At 32.6% G+C, this 19,449-nt stretch overlaps 2 protein-coding genes across 3 annotated transcripts; both read left to right on the forward strand.

The window, feature by feature from the left end:
• Nucleotides 1-447: 447 nt before the first annotated feature.
• LOC132738639 (E3 ubiquitin-protein ligase rnf213-alpha-like) lies at nucleotides 448-16,013 on the forward strand. Of its 2 annotated transcripts, none has more exons than XM_060726199.1 (15): nucleotides 448-604; nucleotides 3,196-3,349; nucleotides 4,183-4,357; nucleotides 4,771-4,871; nucleotides 5,167-5,224; nucleotides 6,080-6,270; nucleotides 6,842-6,971; nucleotides 8,075-8,161; nucleotides 8,850-9,039; nucleotides 10,157-10,385; nucleotides 10,899-10,973; nucleotides 11,169-11,360; nucleotides 12,675-12,773; nucleotides 13,068-13,267; nucleotides 14,644-16,013. In XM_060726199.1, the coding sequence occupies exons 2-15, from the start codon at nucleotides 3,314-3,316 to the stop codon at nucleotides 14,813-14,815; spliced, it is 1,935 nt and encodes a 644-aa protein (XP_060582182.1). In that variant the 5' UTR covers nucleotides 448-604; nucleotides 3,196-3,313; the 3' UTR covers nucleotides 14,816-16,013. The 2 variants fall into 2 exon arrangements, with proteins under 2 accessions (XP_060582182.1, XP_060582183.1); XM_060726200.1 differs by lacking the exon at nucleotides 448-604 and adding an exon at nucleotides 818-972.
• Nucleotides 507-629, forward strand: LOC132738642 (E3 ubiquitin-protein ligase RNF213-like; the record flags this gene model as incomplete). The annotated part of the gene is given in 1 exon segment (XM_060726204.1): nucleotides 507-629. A coding segment is annotated over 1 exon segment (123 nt), but the record flags the coding sequence as incomplete, so codon positions are not given.
• Nucleotides 16,014-19,449: the final 3,436 nt, after the last annotated feature.

Consider the following 19,449-nt stretch of genomic DNA (forward strand, 5'->3'; position numbering starts at 1 on the left):
GAATGTGAGATTCTTTCTATCACATGATTTTACACATTGAAATTAATGAAAATAAACCTGTTTTGACATTTAACGTACTTTTTTGTATGAAGATATTATATAATATGGTGAATATGATGTGATATGTACTAAAAAAAATATTGACCGAGGCGACAGGTGAGGACAATATAAATTTTTCAGTACACATCACATCATATTCACCAGCTAAAAAGTACATATCTGTTTTATTTTAAAACCTATTACTCATTTTTATATGGGCTATCAAATCTGTGATTGAATACGATGGAAATTACTTCTTACCCAATCAGAGAAATGCATTTAAAAGCTATTTATAGATTTTATAATAAAAAGAAGTATGTAATGGTTATAGAACATGGAAAACAAGAAATGTCATGTGATAAAAAAGCATAAAAGATGTGGTATAGACTGATATATAATTATATAAAGTATATACATGAATATGATTAAAAAGTTTCCAATTTAATGTCATGCTTCTTGATATTTAGTGTGGTCGCCCGGCCACTGTGGGGAATTGTAGGGACTGTGGCGCTGCTATTGGGGGTGAAGGATATCAACTCCGCCCAGGAAATATCCTCGACCAAGGGTCAGTTATAATTACTCAGATATAACTCTCTGAAAACAAAGTTTCACTGGCAGATCTTTTATCAAGCAACTTTTATGTTTGATTTCATAAACTTCCTTTCAAAAAGGTATGTTTAAAAGAAATTCAAATGAAACATGCTGTATCATGGAAGCTTTGTTTTCAGAGTTTTACACTAGCCATGTATGCATATTGTATCCACAATATATAATAGAGTATAACATTTTGTAAACAAAATAAGTTAGTGGTAATGTTAATTCTGTTTCAACTGTTTAGTGTGGGAGACCATATGTAGTCTCAAAGTGTAAATGCGGGGCTGACATAGGTGGACAAGGACACAAGTTACTTGCAACTAATACCCAAGACACTGGGTTAGTTACATTCATGTATTTATACTTAATTGCATGGCATGTGCACTTACAGCTTTTACTAACTTACACAGTTATGCAATGCTTATTGAATGCATCTTAAATATACATTTTTAGTTTGACCATTTGCAGAATAATCAACCCATTTGTTGGCGTCAGTGTCCCTGTGGTTAAGTTTTTACGTGTAAGCTGGTATCTCCATAACTACTGAATGGAATGGATTGAAACTTCGCACACTTGTTCTCTGTGATTTTCAAACATTATTGGCACAAGTCCCATTACTCTTAATTTTTTGTGTGTGCATATTTATGCCCCTTTATCGACTTGATTCTTGGTTAAGTTTTTGCGTGTAAGCTGGTATCTCCATAATTGCTGAAGGGTTTGTGCCTTTTTTGTGACAAGTTTATGCATTCATGATAATCAAGCAGTGGTTTACTCAATAAAACATCTTTGTACCTTTTCGTTGAATTTTATGTATTCATATAGGTAAGCATTATTATACTCAATGAAACACCCTTGTGACAACTTTTTCAAATAGTCAAGCGTCGCTGACCACATCAAAGCCTAGGTGTCTGCTTAATAAGATAACAGTCAGTACCCTGTTAATGTGATGAAAATAAACTGTTGCTAGCTTGGGTACCCTCATCAAAGGTGGGGTTAAGGTAACCTTTTATGAACCATTTTGTGAAAAATGGCTGTTTTCATTGAAAAGCCTCCTGTTACAAGTTCAAACTGCTATGAAACTATAAAAAATGCTTCAATACTGATGAAACTTGGCACAATTATGTTGACTGGACCAAAAGCTTTGTTACAGCATGCTCAATCGTAACTTTCCTGTTATCAGAGCAACAGGGGGACGTCTCAAAATTTCAAAAATCACTATTTTGCGTTGTTTTTTTTCCATCAAAACTAATTTCAAAGTACTGCAACTTCTAAATGGATTGAGATAGAGTAAAAGGTTGGTTATATTTTACCTTTTGATCGACCAGAGGCCATTTTCAATTGCCAAAAATCACTATTTTGCGTTGTTTTTTCCATCAAAACTGATTTCAAAGTGCTGCAACTTCTAAATGGATTGAGATAGAGTAAAAGGTTGGTTATATTTTACCTTAAGATCGACCAGAGGCCATTTTCAGTATCTCACAAGTCCAAAATTGTCTTGGTGATTTGGAGGGCTACTGCCCCCCATCAAACCCCTAAACAGAATGGGGCATATCCCCCCTCTGGTACCATGTTGATGTACCCTTTTGATAGGGGGTGGCGCCGAAAAAATGGTCACTTTTTTAACAACATTTCTCAAACGAAAATAGTGTTTGTGGCCTAAATAGGGCATTTTTTTTCACTATTTGAGGCCTCAAAAGGGGGGTGGGGTGAAAAGCGGTCAAACAGGTCTTTATGAGGTAAAAGGTTAAAACCAAAGGTGTCTCACTTCTAACACACATCCCTACCCTACACCTATATATATAATAAACACTAGGTTTGCAGTTAATGTAAAGAAAATAAACTGTTGCTGGCTAGGTGACCTTCATCAGAGATTGAATTAAGTTAAACCAAAGGTGTCTCACGTCTAACTAACACACACACCCTTACCCTACTCCTATATATATATATATATATATATATATATATATATATATATATATATATATATATATATATATATATATATATATATATATATATATATATATATATGTATACATGTATATGTTTATCATAAACACTATGTTTGCAACAATTACTTTTTTTCCAACCTGACACTGACATGAAATACTGAATGACATAGCGAAGCCAAATTTAGTCGTAGGAACAAATACTCTGTATCTCTCAGCATGGAAAAGATTATTCTGCTTGTCCTGAAACAATACAACAAACAGTCTTCCTCGTTGTATATCTAAAAACTTTTTACCTATCAGAACAAAACAATAAGTTAGCATTGATTCTCAGTTTGATTTATGAAATGCTTGTGCAGTTAAGGTATTTTTAAATGCTTATTGTATTGAGGACATTTTAATAATCTGTTTTGTTTTATTAGGTATTTTAACAATTATTATCTGTTTTTAAGGACATCACATAGGCATTTATTTCATTGGATTCATATGCAGGATATAATTATAAATTTTATAAATTTCAATCAGCTACTTATGTAGAATATTTTACATTTTGTACTGTTTTGGTGAAACGTGTAATACTAGTTAAATTAAAACATGAAACATATTATTTTAGGAGGGACAATACACTTACTGGACATATACTTGGTCGGGCTCAGGTCAGAGGTCAAGGTCCTAAACCAGAAAGAACATTGACCCCAGCTTACACTGCCACTATAAGGCTTATTCTACACATGTCCATGTTTATTGGTGTAGGAACAAATCCACAGGTATATTAAAATCTTATGTTAGTTCATGTTATTTTGTTAATTAGTGAAAAGAAATATCTGATAAACCATTAATTGGCCATTTTCATTGAAAACAGTTTTAGTGTAACACAAAAAAGAAAACAGCATTGATTTAATGACTTTATTGGTAATCAAGGTCAAATACTAAGGGATATCAATTTTAAAGGGATACTCGGGCAAAAAAATGACAAAAATATAAAAAATGATCTTGTGAATTGAAGTCACACTAAAATGACATTTCTTAAAGTCCCAGCATGAATTTCTGAATAAATTCTATATATTTTGGATTTGAAGCTTAAATATATTTATATATGTTGAACAGACGCCAACTGAATCACTGAATAGTTTAAAAACAAGTCATGTGATTTGAACAAACCCTGGAAGTTACAATAACAGGTATTGTGGATATTGTATGATTGAAACAAGTCAAATTAATTGATTTGACATGTTCTTTAACGTTTCCAGAGAACACAGTGACAACTATTGTGAAATCTTAGCGCTTTAACCTGACCCACGCGGGTCAAGTTAGGAAAACTGCATTTTATTCTTTATATGGAGAAAAGTTTTGTTCCTTTGACTGTTTAGTGTATTCATTTTGAGTACATTTACAGAATAATGAATGAAAAATTCGAAACTAAGAAATGAAAATTTTGCCTGTGTCTCCCTTTGAAGTTTATACATGTATATTTGTTCATATATATTTATTTTTAGAATTTTGATTGTTTTAATTAAAAAAAAATTACATTTGTTATATCTTTATTTTTCAAAGTTGATTAACTTGACATAAATGGTATGTTGTATATGCTATTATACAGGCTGTGCAGTTTTTGATAAAACCAGACATTGATATAAATGGAGTGGAGGAGTTTTTATGGGGACATATACAACAAGATATAGATGATATACATAGAGCACTTGGTAGAAGTGTTGATGATGTTCTTTTACTCATGCATACAATTATAGACCATGTTATGAAGATACATAATGAAGGTATATCTAAACATAATCTGTTCTTTCTTTAGCCCGTAACATGCCAAATTAGTTTAGCCTGAGATTGTTGAGGCATAGAGTGATCTTTTATCAGTTACCTACAACATATTCTAGAATTATTCTGTCTTTCATATGACACTTTAAATTGTTACTTTTCACCTTGCACCGTAAAGAACTAGGTTTATGTTCTGGATTGAGTAACTTCTGTATTTGTTGCATTGCCATTCAAAACATAATAAAGTCATGCATGCAGTTTTTTGGTTGCGTTTTAAACATGAACATATCACACATGGATATATTTGTAAAGTTTCTGTTTGCTGTCATGTGTGCTTGACTAAAGAATTGTTTTAACCTTGTGTTTAAAACATGACAAACAAATACATAAGTTAGATTTTGTCACAATTTTTACACAGGGGAAAATGTAGGTGGTGAAGTATGTCAGTTATCGACCAAAAGAGGAAGAAGTCAGTGGGAAACAATATTTTCTACTAAATTTATAAAGACTTCATTGCAGGTAAATTATCCTATTTTGACACCACAATGATATATATTTTGTTCTGTATAATGCAAAATGCCTCCTTGGCTGGGATTTTTAATAACTTTCATGCAAAGTTTAACAGACACCTTTATTAACAACAAAAATTAAACTTTTTAAGATTTTTTTCTTGGCACTGGTAGTAATGATTGAACTTACTATAAACATTGCTCTAGTTGTATTACTTTTGTTATATTCAGTGTAGTTTTACTCATTTGTTTTATGAGAGAGTTTAGTATATTATGTTTATAGCAAATGCATTTCTCTTTTGTAGAATATTGAAAACTCTTTGAAAACCAATAACCAACATCTGGTTCAGGATCATAGACTTGGTAAGTTGACTTTTTATTGTGAAATCAGAAAATATTCTGACAATGATTTCAGGAATAAAGAAATAATCAATTATCCAATAGCATTAATGTGGTTAGTGTTTCTTGGCTGTAATATTTTAATATGTTAATAGAGCTTAATACTTTAATAATAAAAGGAATAGTTGTTAGCTTGATAATTCGAATACTAGGGTGTTGTCATCACTATGTGGTTAGGTTTTGCGTTTTTAAGCTGGTATCTCGAGCTACTGAAGGGAATGGGTTCTTCATACACTTGATCTTTGTTTATTACCGAATATGATGCCACAGGTCAAATAACTCTGAGTTACCTTTCTACAGAGTCAATCACTAAGAATAGTCATGTGAGCTGTCTTATGGACAGCTCTTGTTTACTTATATTATCTTTAAAATGTCAAATATGCAACATGCACATTATGAATTACTACTTAACAAAAACAATGGCCACACAGGGAGAATTTCACAGTATTCAACTTTCATTGGTTTTATAGAACAGTAAAAATTAACATAAATGAAAAAGTTAGATTATCTGAGAATTAGGGTTTTCTGAGGTTGCAGTTTGATAAACTGTCTATATAACCAATTTAGAGTCGAGAAAACCTGTAAGTAACTGTATGTTTAATGATATGTTGTTGTATTTTTAAATATATGTTTTCTGACAAGACTCTGCTACTGTTGTGTTTTAAAAAAATCTCCCAGATTAAAAATTGATAGTTGCAGATTTTAACATTATTGTACAAATTAAGTAAAGTTATAGGCGACTGAAACATTTATAAGAAAGTCCATTAAATATAATTTAATGTTCTGTAAGTCATCATTCTGCATGTTTTATTATAACAGGAGCAGACCCTCTACTCTGTCTACTGTATGAGACAGACACCAATGTTGAGAGAGAGAATCCATCTGTTCTTGAAGACATTCCAAGAGTCTGGCGTTATAGAACACCTATATCTCTACAACATCTTAGACAAGAAGTTGAAGCTAAAGTATCTCAACAGCAACATAAAGTTCTACAACTTTTCCTTAAAGAGGTACAATGTTGTTACAATGGTATTATTATGTATACAGTGAAATATAGTAGAATGAAAACTGTAAAGTAGAATTTATTTAAATCTTAGAATATTATAACAGAAACATTTTAAGCAAAAAAGTATGAGGGTCTCAAACCTCTTGGTGGTATGGCCAATTAAGTGGTTTTAGCCTCAAACTAGTAAACCAAGGATTGCTGGTCGCATTGGTTCAAACCAGGTCAGGAGCAAGCTGTTGTTTCGATGAGCAAGAAACTTTACACTCATTGTTTAGTTTCTGGTTAATTCCAGAAACAGTTTCAAGAGTGTTACAATAAGCTTATAGCTTCAAACACAAACTGAAATAAATTCGTATAAACTGCACTTACAACTTTTTCTAGTCATCGGCCCCTGGATGTCTATAAGTCACTGTGGCATACACCTTTACCTATTACCTTATAGAGAAGACATTCTTTAAGCCTCTGCTGTTTGTTGCTTGAAGATAAAAAAAATTATGTTTTAAACAGTCAAGTAAAATAAAAAGAAATTTTACAGTTTTGAAGATAAGATAAAGTCAGACTTTTCATTATTTCAGGATCATCATTTGAGAGCTCTACGTTACATTCCCAGTATTCTACGTCTACATCGAGCTCTGTTCCAGAAATATCAGAGAAAGTTAGACAAAGCTGAGGCGTCACAAATAACTGTTGCTCAATTGAAAAGGGGTATGTATCATAAATTGTAGATATGTTAGCCTTGTGTTTGAATTGTCTATCTCTGAGATAAGCAATCAGTGGTTAAAGACCTTCTTTGGTTAGATTCTGGTATCATTCTGTGACCAAGTACAGGGCTGTGCTTCATAGAAAATCCTTAGTTTAACTATCCTAAGTCCTAGGACTAACCGGTAAGACCAGCTTTAGGACTAACTTATGACCATTCTTATTTTAAGTTCAAAGACTTTAGACATTAACTAAATTCATTCTCCTAAGAAAAGTTAAAAAATACAATGGCATGTGTTTGAATTCAAAATGTGGTGATGTTCATTTGCATTGTCATTCAGAAATAAAAGGAATCATGCCAAAGGACTTGTAAGTAAGATTAGTTCCTTTGAAGCACAAAATTGCTTGAGTTTTTGTTTTAAGACTGATTTCAGACTTAGGAAACACAACCCAGGTAAGTCCAGGAAGGTGGAATTAGATAATAGTCAATTAAAACACATGTAGATATTGATTTAAAAGCTTAATTTTGTATTAAAGTATTCCTTACGATGCTTAATTTGAAACAAGGACTTGTTTTGCTGAAGAATTACCAATAATTCAGATGTTGAAATGTTTCTGCATCCAACAGCAAAAACACTAGTCAAACTGCATGCAAAATTGTAGACTGTCTCTTCACAGTACTGTTGGCAATTGCAATACAATGTCACAGCATCCAATTGGTTTATTAATTAAGGGCATAAAGGGCGTCCGTGGGCAAGTGGTAAAGGTCGTTGACTTCAAACCATTTGCCCCTCACCGCTGTGGGTTCAAATCGTGACAGGGACTTTGGATTCTTTCATGTGAGGAAGCTATCCAGCTAGCTTACGGAACGTCGGTGGTTCTACTCAGGTGCCCGTTTGTGCCTGAAATAATGCACAGAGGGGCACCTGAGGTCTTCCTCCACCAGTAAAGCTGGAACGTCTCCAGATGACCTATACTGTGTCGGTGTGACGTTAAACCCAAACAAAGAAACAAACAAATTAGGGGCATTAAGGCATGTAACAGGTACAGATTTTCCAGCAAGATTTGATAAAACATCAACAGTTAATGATATATATGATACATTACAGAGGAGATAGCAGGTGGTGAAACTTTGGATTTATTGCAAGATTTTGCTGATGCTTGGGACTTGGTTAGAGAATCATTGACTCTTTACTGTAAGTATACATATAAAATAAATATGTACTGAAGCTTGATATTAGCATACATGCATTATACATGAAAATATTGTGTGCATTTTTGTTGTCATGCCATCCAAAATTCTTAAAACTTTAAACTAATGCATTTTTTAAAAAAGATTTAGGCGGTGTTTTCTTTATTATGTTAGTTTCATAAACAATTGAGTTAGAAATGTTCATTAGTTGTTAGAATAATGTACTATACAAACATATCTTGTAAATTTTAATTCATGATTATAATGAGCATTGTTGTGTTTGTATGGCTTAATAGCACACATTGTACATAATTATGGACCTGGACTTTTATGAATTGAGTGCTTACATTATATAAATATCACATCCTAATAAGGGTGATACAACAAAATGTTCACCTGAACCTGAGCCCTGTGATTAGCCAAGGTTGACAAATTGTCAAAGGTGGACATTTTGTGTTGTCACATAGAGTGGAATGTGATATTTATATTATTATACTAAAACCCTCAAACCAGGCTGAAGAAGTGATGTTGTCATGTTGCATAACGGATTGTTACTCTATGACATCACAATAAGGCTATGCGGTAAATAAATATCGGGTGAGGTATAATAAAAATAAAACAATATATTATTGTAGCATGATGTTGTGATAACAAGAGAGTATAAATATAGCTAGATTATTGCATGTTTTCAGTGTGTCCAACAGAATTAGGTGGTATGATAATTTCCAAGGAATACTGTAGTAAACCAATCACAGACAATACACCAGTATCTATCCTATTGCCAACAATAAAAGAGGCAGGACTTTGTTCATATGTCCTGTTAGACTTTTTGATGAGAAAACAAAATGATTTCTTAGATAAATATCTCAAGGAAGCTCATAGGTAACTACTTTTACTCATTTCTGTTATTTTGATATTAATGCTGACTTAATGCTGACTTGAGAAATAGGAGATATCACATAAATAAGATGTGTTGATGAAGAGTATAGTATAGAACATGTTGATATATTCCTGTCTTGCCCCTATTAAGGCTTATGAACGTAATTGAGATATCTTTATACCATACGCAACATGATGCAAATAACTGTAACAATACATTAACAATACATTATTAGTGTGAAATACAGGAAAATATTAAATTAACACTGTATTGAAAGTATTTTCGTTCTGTTAGGTAGCCATCGGGCCAGCTTGTTGTATGGTTCATTTTGGGTTCTAGTTTACGTAAGGCTTATAAATGTAAAGTTAATATATTTATATCATACGCTACATGATGCAATAACTTTAGCAATTTACATAATGTGCAATAAAGGAAAAGGCTTATGACTTTTTCCATCTAATTTTGTGAAATGGACCAGCGCTGCTAGTTTGTCATGTTCATATTAAGGAGCCAGCAAAATATTTAAAACAAGATTAAAACCAGCATCATTCTTAAATTAACACTGTATCAAAAGTAGTTTCATACTGTTAGGTATCCAGCAAGTTGTAGTAGGATGGTGGTTCATTTTGTGTACAAAACAATGCACAAAGGAGCACCTGTAGTGTTTTTTCCAACAGTATAGCTGGAAAGGCACATTATAACTTTGGTTTATACAGAATTTATTTTAGTTTGATCGTGTAGGAAGCTATAAGCTTATAGACACACTTTCAAATCCGTTCCTGAGCAATAAGTGTAGAGTTTCTTGCTCAAGAAAACAACAACTTGCCCCTGACAGGGTTTGAACAAATGGGGTTAGCGATCATTAGATTACTAGTTTAATGCCTTAACCACTCTGCCATGCTGTCGTCTTGCTGCCACATTAAGACCTTGACAGTGTTGTTGTGACTTAAACTTAACCTGGAAAGAATTTAAATATTGATATGAAACCACAATTAATATTTTAAAAACTTATTTTTAATAAACATGAAACATTTTGAAAGGTGTTATTATATTGGTCTTAAATGTTGCTAGTGATACAGAATTAAGTAGTGTTTAGCAAACCTGAATATTTTTGTACAGGAAATCTGGCAGCATATCCAGTGTAAACCCCAAAGAGGTGACATCAGCACATCTAATCGGCTACGACCCCCAGCACGACATTTTACCTTTAGTGCTTGCTAACTGCCAGTATTCATTTGAGATGGGTAAAGGGACAAAGATAGAGTATGACTTTGCTGCCTTAGAGAGACAATTGATGGACAGATTCTTGTTTTCCAAGTCAAGAATTGAAGTTGGAAGAGTGTTGATGGTATGATATTTCTTAAAGCTCTTGTGTTTAGTTCTTGTTGTGATGAAAAAGAGATACAGGTACATGTATCTCAAGTGATGCTTGTCTTTATTGTAATGTTTTGTGAATTTATATCCTTTCATAGACATGATCAACACATACGGTAAGAAATGAAAACTATTGCCGGTTACAGGATTTTACAATTACAGACACATATTGGAGCAGTTTTAATAATTTTGATTATATTGACTTGGAATAAATATTAAGATTACAATAAATTACATTGACTTACCTTTCCAACATGTCTCACATGATTTTTTAAAATACTATATTCTAAATAGTGACTGGGAATTAGTAAGGTTTGTCTAACAAGGTAACAAGGAATATGTCACACCTTTGACTGTATGGTTTTAGGTTGTGCATTGATGGCAGTGGTTTATTTTTGTTACCACCTATACCCCCTTGTACCAGCTTAAGCAAAATTTGATAATCGTATTTGATAAATGGTTAAATACTTTTTAATTTATTAATTAGATTGACCAGATGGTGTACAGAACTGAGTTCACTGATGCTGAAGTCTTCAGAAAACTGTCTGAGAAAATACCTCAGGTAAAACATATTTTAACATAATTATTATCTTTCTGTAATTGCAATCAGTGTTACTACTGCAAAAATTAATCCTTTTCAACTGACTATTTTCAAGGAACATTCCGTTAAAGAAATTACTCTGTTATTACTTCTTAAGCATTTAAGTCAGCACTCCTATTATGTGAAAAAAGTTATATTATGTTGGGTTTCTTTCAGGAAAATTTTAGTGCAGCAGTTAAGACTCAGATATGTGCTGAGATAAAGACGCTACCAGATATTTGTACATCACTGGACAATCTAGACATTACAATAAGTTTTCTCAAGACTACAGGAGGTCAACCGGAGAAAACTTTACATGAATTCATGGGGAACACACTTCAAATGAAAACCACAATACATAGTCAAAAGGTGTTTGTACTTAAATTTTTCTATATGACCCAATATTATTTAAATTTGAATTTCAAAAATGTAAAATGTTTATATTCATGTGATTAAACAAAGCAAAAACTAATTAAAACTGTATGTACATAACATTTAACCAATGCACAATTATACAGTGTCTGAATTGTTGTCCATGTACTAACTAGTATTTTAATGTTGTGTTTTGCTCTGACTTTACATTTATGATTGTATTTGTGTTAGTTTAGTTTCTTTATCCTATTTCTAGCTCACCTGTCCAGCTTTTTTGATCGTTTTTCATCCGGCGTCCGGCCATCCGTCCGTCTGGCGTCTGTCCGTTCATAAACTTTAACTTTAAACGACATCTCATAAACCGCTTAGCTATTCATCCAAACTTCACAGGAATGTTCCTTTGGAAGTCAACTTGAAAATTGGGCAAAGAATTTAATGCCATGCAGAACTCTGTTTGCCGTGGCAACTAAAAGAAAAAACTTAAAAAATCTTTTAAAAAACTGAAAGCTTGAGCTAGAATATTTGACATGAACCATCATCTAGTCAGTGTCTACAAAGTTTGTTCAAATAAAATTGGCTCCACCTGAGGGGTCATTGATTTTCCTTATTTGTATAAAGTAAAAGTATTAAAAATCTTCTTTTATAACATGTGTATAAAAACCAAATAGCTAGAGCTTAGATATTAAACATGAAACATCTTCTAGTGGGTGTCTACCAAGTTTGTTAAAAAAAAAAAAAAGCCCAAAAATGGTCAAAATTGGCCCTGCCCCAGGGGGTCATTTTTTCCTTTTAGGAATATAGTAAAAACTTTAAGAATCTTCTTTTTAAAAAACCAAAGAGCTGGAGCTAAGATATTTAGCATGAAACATCTTCTAATGGGTGTCTACCAAGTTTGTTCAAATAAGGGCACTGGGGTTAAAATTGGCCCGGCCCTGGGATCATTGATTTTCCTTAATTTTTTGTATGGTAAAAACTTAAAAATTCTTCTTTTAAAAAACCCAAAGAGCTAGAGTTTAGATACTAAGCATATTATACTTTCTATTGATTGTCTAGCAAGTTTGTTCAAATAAAAGCTGATGGGCCAAAATTGGGGGGGGGGGGGTGTTATCTTTTTAAAAACCCCATCATGGCCCTCGTGTTTATTCATTATTGTATGTGGCCTTTCAATATATCATACATGAAAATATGCTTTTAAGGAAACAAGTTTACAAATATATCAGTTTTGGAAAATATTCAGAATTGACTAAGAATAAGAACCCACTGGTTTTTATAGTATGGTAGGCTAATAACATTATTACAAATTCATTGTAGGCCCAGCAGGCATGTGAGTTGAGACATGCACAGTCACTATGGTTACTGCTGTCACTACAGAAATCAAAGAAGATGATTGGGAATAATCAACACACAGAGGTAGGTTGACAAAGTATTTTCACTCTCTAAACTGCAGCTGTAATTATTTTATTTTGCATATATTTTAAGGTCACTTTGAGAGTTTCTGTACAGGTCTGACTAGACTAGACATACTGCAAAATTCTAAGATTGTGCAGTTTTAAATCATGGCAGTACATAACATGGGTTTAGGATTACCTTAAAAGTTTATAGTTTGATTAACTATATGTGTTTGTTTTGTGTCAGATCATAAGAAACTGTGTTTATTATATTATGGTAGATAATTGATAGGAACACAAATAATTTACATTTCAGTCAACATTTGAAAGTGTGTTAAAAGAGTTCCACGAGGAATTGCCAGATGAGATAATGACAGAATACAGGGATTATATGAAGAAATTGTCAATAGAAAAACTAAACCAGCTTGCAGAAATACTTCATGAGTATATTCTGTTAGTTGTTGCTGTCAGACAAAACCCGGAGGACGAGGATTTTATTGATACAACCAATCACAAGTAAACCTCTTTATGATTTGTTACTTGATTGGTCAACATAAACCTCAGCAGATTTAGTAGACTGTCTACACATCAGTAAAAGTTGAATGATTATATAGATCTGATAGATCTTTTCAATATCTTACTGGCTTATCACCATTTAAGTATGTTTTTCATGTCTTTTTTGACAGATAATAATTTTATGAGCTTTGGAAATATTATAATTTTATTAGTCCCCTACCGGTTTACCGGAGGGGACTTTAGGTTTACCCTCCGTCCGTCTGTCCGTCCGTCTGTCTGTCCGTCAGTCCGTCCGTCCACAAAACTGGATCCCGCGATAACTTGAAAAGTACTGAAAATATTTTTATGAAACTTGATATATGGATAGATGGCAGTATGGAGATTATGCACGTCTTTTTCTATTCTTCCTATGTTGAAAATTCTGGTTGCTATGGCAACAAATAGGCTGAAAATATGGCAAATTTTACACATAAACTGGATCCAGTGATAACGCAAAAAGTACTGGAACTATTTTTATGAACTTGAAATATGGGTAGATGGCAGTCTGGAGATTATGCACAACTTTTTCTTTTCTTCCTATGTTGAAAATTCTGGTTGCTATGGCAACAAATAGACTGAAAATATGGCAATTTTTACATATAAACTGGATCCAGTGTTAACGCAAAAAGTAATAGAAATATTTTTATGAAACTTGTAATATGTGTAGGTGGCAGTCTGGAGATTATACATGTCTTTTTCTTTTCTTCCTCTGTTGAAAATTCTGGTTGCTATGGCAACACATAGACTGAAAATATGGCAAATTTTACACATAAACTGAATCCAGTGATAACTCAAAAAGTACTGGAAATATTTTTATGAAACTTGACATATGGGTAGATGGCAGTCTTGAGAGTATGCATGTCTTATCTGTTCTTCCTATTTTGAAAAAAATATTGGTTGCCTTGGCAACAAATAGGCTTAAAACATGGCAAATATAACAATATTTGGAAACATGGCAAATATAACAATATTTGTGATTAGTCAAAAAGAGCTGAAAATTTTTATGAAATTGCATCTTTAATTCCAGAGTTCTCCTCTTTAATAACTTTTCTTTTTAAAATGTTATATTTTGGTAACAGGGATGTTTCAAATATTAACTTTAGAGTGTCCTTCAGTCCGTCTGTCTGTTCATAAAAACTTTTTCCTGTGATCACTTTTAAAGAACTTTTCCAACAAATTTACTTAAAATAGAAAAAAAATTAAACATTAGTGAATGGCCAATGGCCCTTCAGAATGCTGATGGGGTTCTAACCGGTAGGGGACTTATGGATTGCTTGCAATACTATGATAATTGCTTGTTATAATTATTATTTATTGTAAATGTTTATTTTATACAGACTTGGAGAATGGCTGTATGGATATGTAGACAGCATGGACAATCCTCTGTTAGATTTGGCAGTACTAGAAGACTTCCCAAAAGACATTCTATATAAGTACAGTGTTCATACATGGGTGTGTACATACGTTATGTTGAGAGAAAAACAGACTGGAAACTATAGAAGATATTGAGAGATATTCTCATTGTAAATGTGAGGACTGGCAAAAACATACAAGACCAAATGTTCAAAACTGTGATGGGTGTGTGAAATATTTTAAAAGAAAAGGGATGTTGGATAGTGATAATGTTAAAGCAGACAATCATAATACGTATGCTTGTATTCTTTGTTTTTGCGTGTTACACAAAAACATATGGCCTTATAATAGTTGTGATAAACTGTTCAGTGGAAGGAAGTATTTTCATTGTCAAATTATTACTAGACTTGAAAATTTTTATAAGTATAAAAATGTGAAGGTTGCGAGCATGAGAAACATGGAAACTGTGATGGTCATAAAAACAATGAAACACAAGTGATAATAATAAAATTGTGTGATATTTTTGTTGAATCGAGTTATAATTATATCATGTATTATTGTGTTGTTATTTTTGATTTGTTATTGATACTTGATACTACATTAAATAAATAATGTTTCTGTTTATTATATCAAACTGTTTTGGATTGGTGTTCATTTATGTTTAAGTTTAGTACAGAAAAAAATGTTAATTTTCTTTTATATGTTCTTGTGTATTACAAAAAGAAAGTGTTAATTGAAATATTGTTTTTGATTGGCACTTGATGAAAAATGGCATAATACATGCATGTGTTGTATTTTGTTTGGTATTGTCATATATGTAGAGATTAAATACGTTGGCCGTTTGTTTTAAAGTATCATGACATAATTTTAATGAAATCATTGGGGGAAAGGTGGTATGGGAACATGGTCATTTGTGAAATGTAATAAAATTTCTGTTCTGGAGTTTATTGAACATTATTTCTAAATTGTCTGCCAGCTACAGCACTTGCATAAGAATTAGTGAAATTGTTTTAGTTTGTCTTTTGGCTGGCGGATTCAATATTGCTCTTTTTCTCTAAGTAGATATTTTAATGGCATTCTATTTGTTTAAGAATATTTAATAGTATACCAATCTTGATTTTTGTACCAAGCATAAAATAATATTTATAGTCTTACAACTGTTAATAATGTGAAGAAAACTTTGTTACAACAGGAGTTTTGTATTTAGAACATTGTTTTAATGATAGCAATTTAGGACTGTTTAGGCATGTGTGTTATAATTGAATATAACTGATATAAAGATTCTATTTAACAGGTAAATTAATGCTTCAATAATGTTGATCTTCGTTTACAAATAAATAAGCTTACAAAAATTGGCGTGGTGTTTCTTTTCTTTTTGAGGTAATTAACAAGACGATAAAACAAATTTTTATTCATTGAAATTATATTATGTTTAGCAGTTTAAAGTTTTCCTATTTTGTGAGTTGGTTATCACAGAAGTGTGTTTGTATGGCCACTCCATATATCCTTGTTATTCTTTGGCAATATGGACGGGAGACATTTGAATATTCAATGACACTTTGTCAGTAATTATCGGATACCGAAGTAAATCTTACAGGTTATAAAGAATGGTATAAAGATTTACATGGTATGTGTATAATGAAACTTAACAATCACAACACTTGCCTACCTAGCCTCGGTGACAAGGAGTGAAAACTTTCAGCTTCATTTTGAAGGTATTGTAGGTTCGAAACCTAATGAAACATTATTTATTGGTCGTAAGCCGTCTAAAATCAGTTTGAATGTCAGCAAAAACATGGGAGAAATAAATATAAGAATAATTTTCAATGGTCATTTTAAAATTACAAATTGAAGTCTGGGAATCTCATTGGCCATTTTAAAATAAAAATGTAAAGGATATTTCAAAGATAAAATGCAAAGGATAGTAAGTAATTGAACTTTCTACTTCAATTGCTAAGGTATTTAAGTTCTGTTTAACCATACTTCCTCCCACAAAACATTTTACAATGCGTTTAGATCTCATTGCATTTTCTAGTGAACATTTTATTTTACATAAAAAACTTAGTTTATATTACACAAGAGTATACTGAGTAATAGCGAAACCGTAAATGGCGTTCACGATCAAGTCAGTTTACTTGTGATCAAACACACCAAAGAAGTCGAACTTATCAGGTACCTCAGTTTATGATGTTTTGATAAGTGTCCAATGCTTTATATGATCAGGGATAAATTGATAGAACGTTTATATCTTTTATATTTTTTCGCATATTTAAAATAATTGCCTACCGACTGCGTAGATGTCGGTGTTCGACATTAAATTACCTTAACAAATACGACAGGTTCATTTTGGAACATCCACATTTCAATGTAAAAAAACAAAACATTGTTTAATCTTACCATTATTTATTCTGTCAGTTGTAACTAGGACAAAAAGAGATTGTAACAAAAATATCTTTACATATGAAAGGTTACTTTCGATTTCAACCCCGTTTTTCAGTGTTTTTCAGTATTTCACTCTGTACGTAATTATTTTTTAAATCTAAAACGACTGTCAATAAGGAAGGTACAAGGCTTAGAGCTTTGATAATTTGTATAATTATTATATAATCTATAAATCCTCTACGGTCAAAGTTGTTGGTATCAAAATTGGCCCCCACCCTAGGGGTTAAAGGTCTTCCTTATATCCTTGTATGCATGTAGTAAAAACTTCATTGATGCCAGCACTATTAAGTGTTGAGAATTGAGTACCGCTCAAGCCGTGCTAGGGGGCGTGAGGGATGTTGCACTTATTCATTATCCCTCATTTACAGACTCAATGAAACCGAGTCTGCAATTTTCATGTAATTTTGTTGTGATTTATGCTTTTGAGGGATCACTTTGTTTCCAGATTTTTGTGATTTGGTCTTTCACCACCGTTTATCCACTTCATAACAATTTTGATGTTTTCTTCCATTAATGAGCATCATGTAAAGTGATATTAACAGATACGATTTTTTTCTAATGTAGATGAATCAGTTTGAAGTTGTGCCACGAAATGACTCTTTTTCCTGCACAAAGTGACTAGTAATTCCATACTGTTTACATGGTATTCTTGAATCTGCATCTGTGTTGGTATGTTACATGTATGCTCAATTTTCATATCGTAAGCTGATAGAATTTCAATCCATCTAGCGACTTGACCTTCGGGGCTTTTAAAGTTCCTGAGCCATTTCAAGGATCCACGATCTATTCTTTCCAGCCAAATAATTACTAAGGTGATTCACAAAATTTAAGCTTCTTTAATTCTTCACACATTATTTGTGTTCAGATATGGTCGTTGTGTGACTGGCATAGGCATTAAAATATTCCTTGCCATGAATATCTGTAGCCAAAATAGCATCTATAGATTCATGACATGCATCAAGAATAAACAGCTTTGAAAAATCAGAATGAGACAGTTCTGGAGACTGAACTAATTTTTGTTTCAATGTTTTAAATGCTTCTTAACAATACTGTGTCCATATAATTCCCTGTTTTTTCTGACTTAAACGGCGGGGCGGCTTTGCTATAGCAAAGGAATTATCAATTAACCTCCGAAAATAGCTACCAAGTCCTCAGAAAGATCGCACTTTCTTTGTACATTGTACTAGTAGATTACACTTAATTATACCGGTACGACCTAAGTCAGGATCATTTGCAGAAAATAAAGAAGAATATTTTATCAGAAGCTTCTTAACGTGTTTGCTTTGATTTTTATCTTAATCAACTGTAACTCGCTCATAAATGTCCGTCAAATGACGTGGAAGCTGTGTCCCATTCTGTCAACTGAGCTCATTGATCAATGCAATGTTTGTTCCTGGATACAGTACTTGAATTTAATCGGATATATTCATAAGTGTAACGGAAACTTTCCCATTTCTTTAAACTGCTCGTGCTATTATTCCATTATTGTTCAATAAGGGACATTTATTTGCTTTATCATATAAAACCTTTATCTGAAAAATCTTATATTTTGCATATGGCGACGTTCCAGCTTTACTGGTGGAGGAAGATCTCAGGTGCCCTTCTGTGCATTATTTCAGGCACGAACGGACACCAGATTAGAACCAGCGACGTTCCGTAAGCGAACTGGATAGCTTCCTCACATGAAAGAAGCCAAAGTCCCTGTCGGAACCACAGCAGTGAGGGGCAATTTGTTTGAAGTCAACGACCTTTACCACTCGGCTACGGACGCCCCGGGTGCTAATTTTATGGTCATGTTTCGTGATTGCATATAAGAGTAGTCAATACCTAGAATAATAGTTGTCACTATTGGAGAGACAACACCCAAGAAACTCTTTGGACCATCAATTTACTTTTCCTTTGATTTGTAATTGTTTGTCAGACTTGTTAACAATTTAAGCGGTAACGTAAACTCACATATCATGTCATAAATCTTTCAGATATTATCGTAAGAGTTGCACCAGTGACGATCAAATGAGACACATTTATATTATTAACAGTTGCATCTATAAATAAACCTGACCAATGCATCGTAGATAGTTGTGCAGACTGATGTGTCTCTTTGGCAGGTTTTACAGTTTGTGCATTATCTATTCCTAGTTGTTTAGGACATAATGTTTGTATATGTCCGACATCTCTACATCTAATACAAGTAACTGGGTGTCTATTTCTATTTTGTTACTGTAATGTGCAATGTTTATTTCGTATGGTGTTCTAAAACATTGGAAGATCGCTTATTTCTATCTTGTGATAAATTGAAAATTGTGAATTTTGAATCTGAATACTTTTAAAAATAGCTCTAAATTCTT

Source organism: Ruditapes philippinarum, unplaced genomic scaffold (assembly GCF_026571515.1).
Source record: "Ruditapes philippinarum isolate M1 unplaced genomic scaffold, ASM2657151v2 ctg6458_1_1_1_1, whole genome shotgun sequence".
NCBI lineage: Eukaryota > Metazoa > Mollusca > Bivalvia > Venerida > Veneridae > Ruditapes > Ruditapes philippinarum.

What these genes read in the sequence shown, in the direction of transcription:
- LOC132738639 (XM_060726199.1), top strand. Translation starts at nt 3,314, where the DNA reads ATGTCCATGTTTATTGGTGTAGGAACAAATCCACAG. An exon ending in GTGTAGGAACAAATCCACAG is followed by an intron (nt 3,350 to 4,182) that starts GTATATTAAAAT and finishes GCTATTATACAG; the next exon opens with GCTGTGCAGTTTTTGATAAA. An exon ending in GGTTCAGGATCATAGACTTG is followed by an intron (nt 5,225 to 6,079) that starts GTAAGTTGACTT and finishes TTATTATAACAG; the next exon opens with GAGCAGACCCTCTACTCTGT.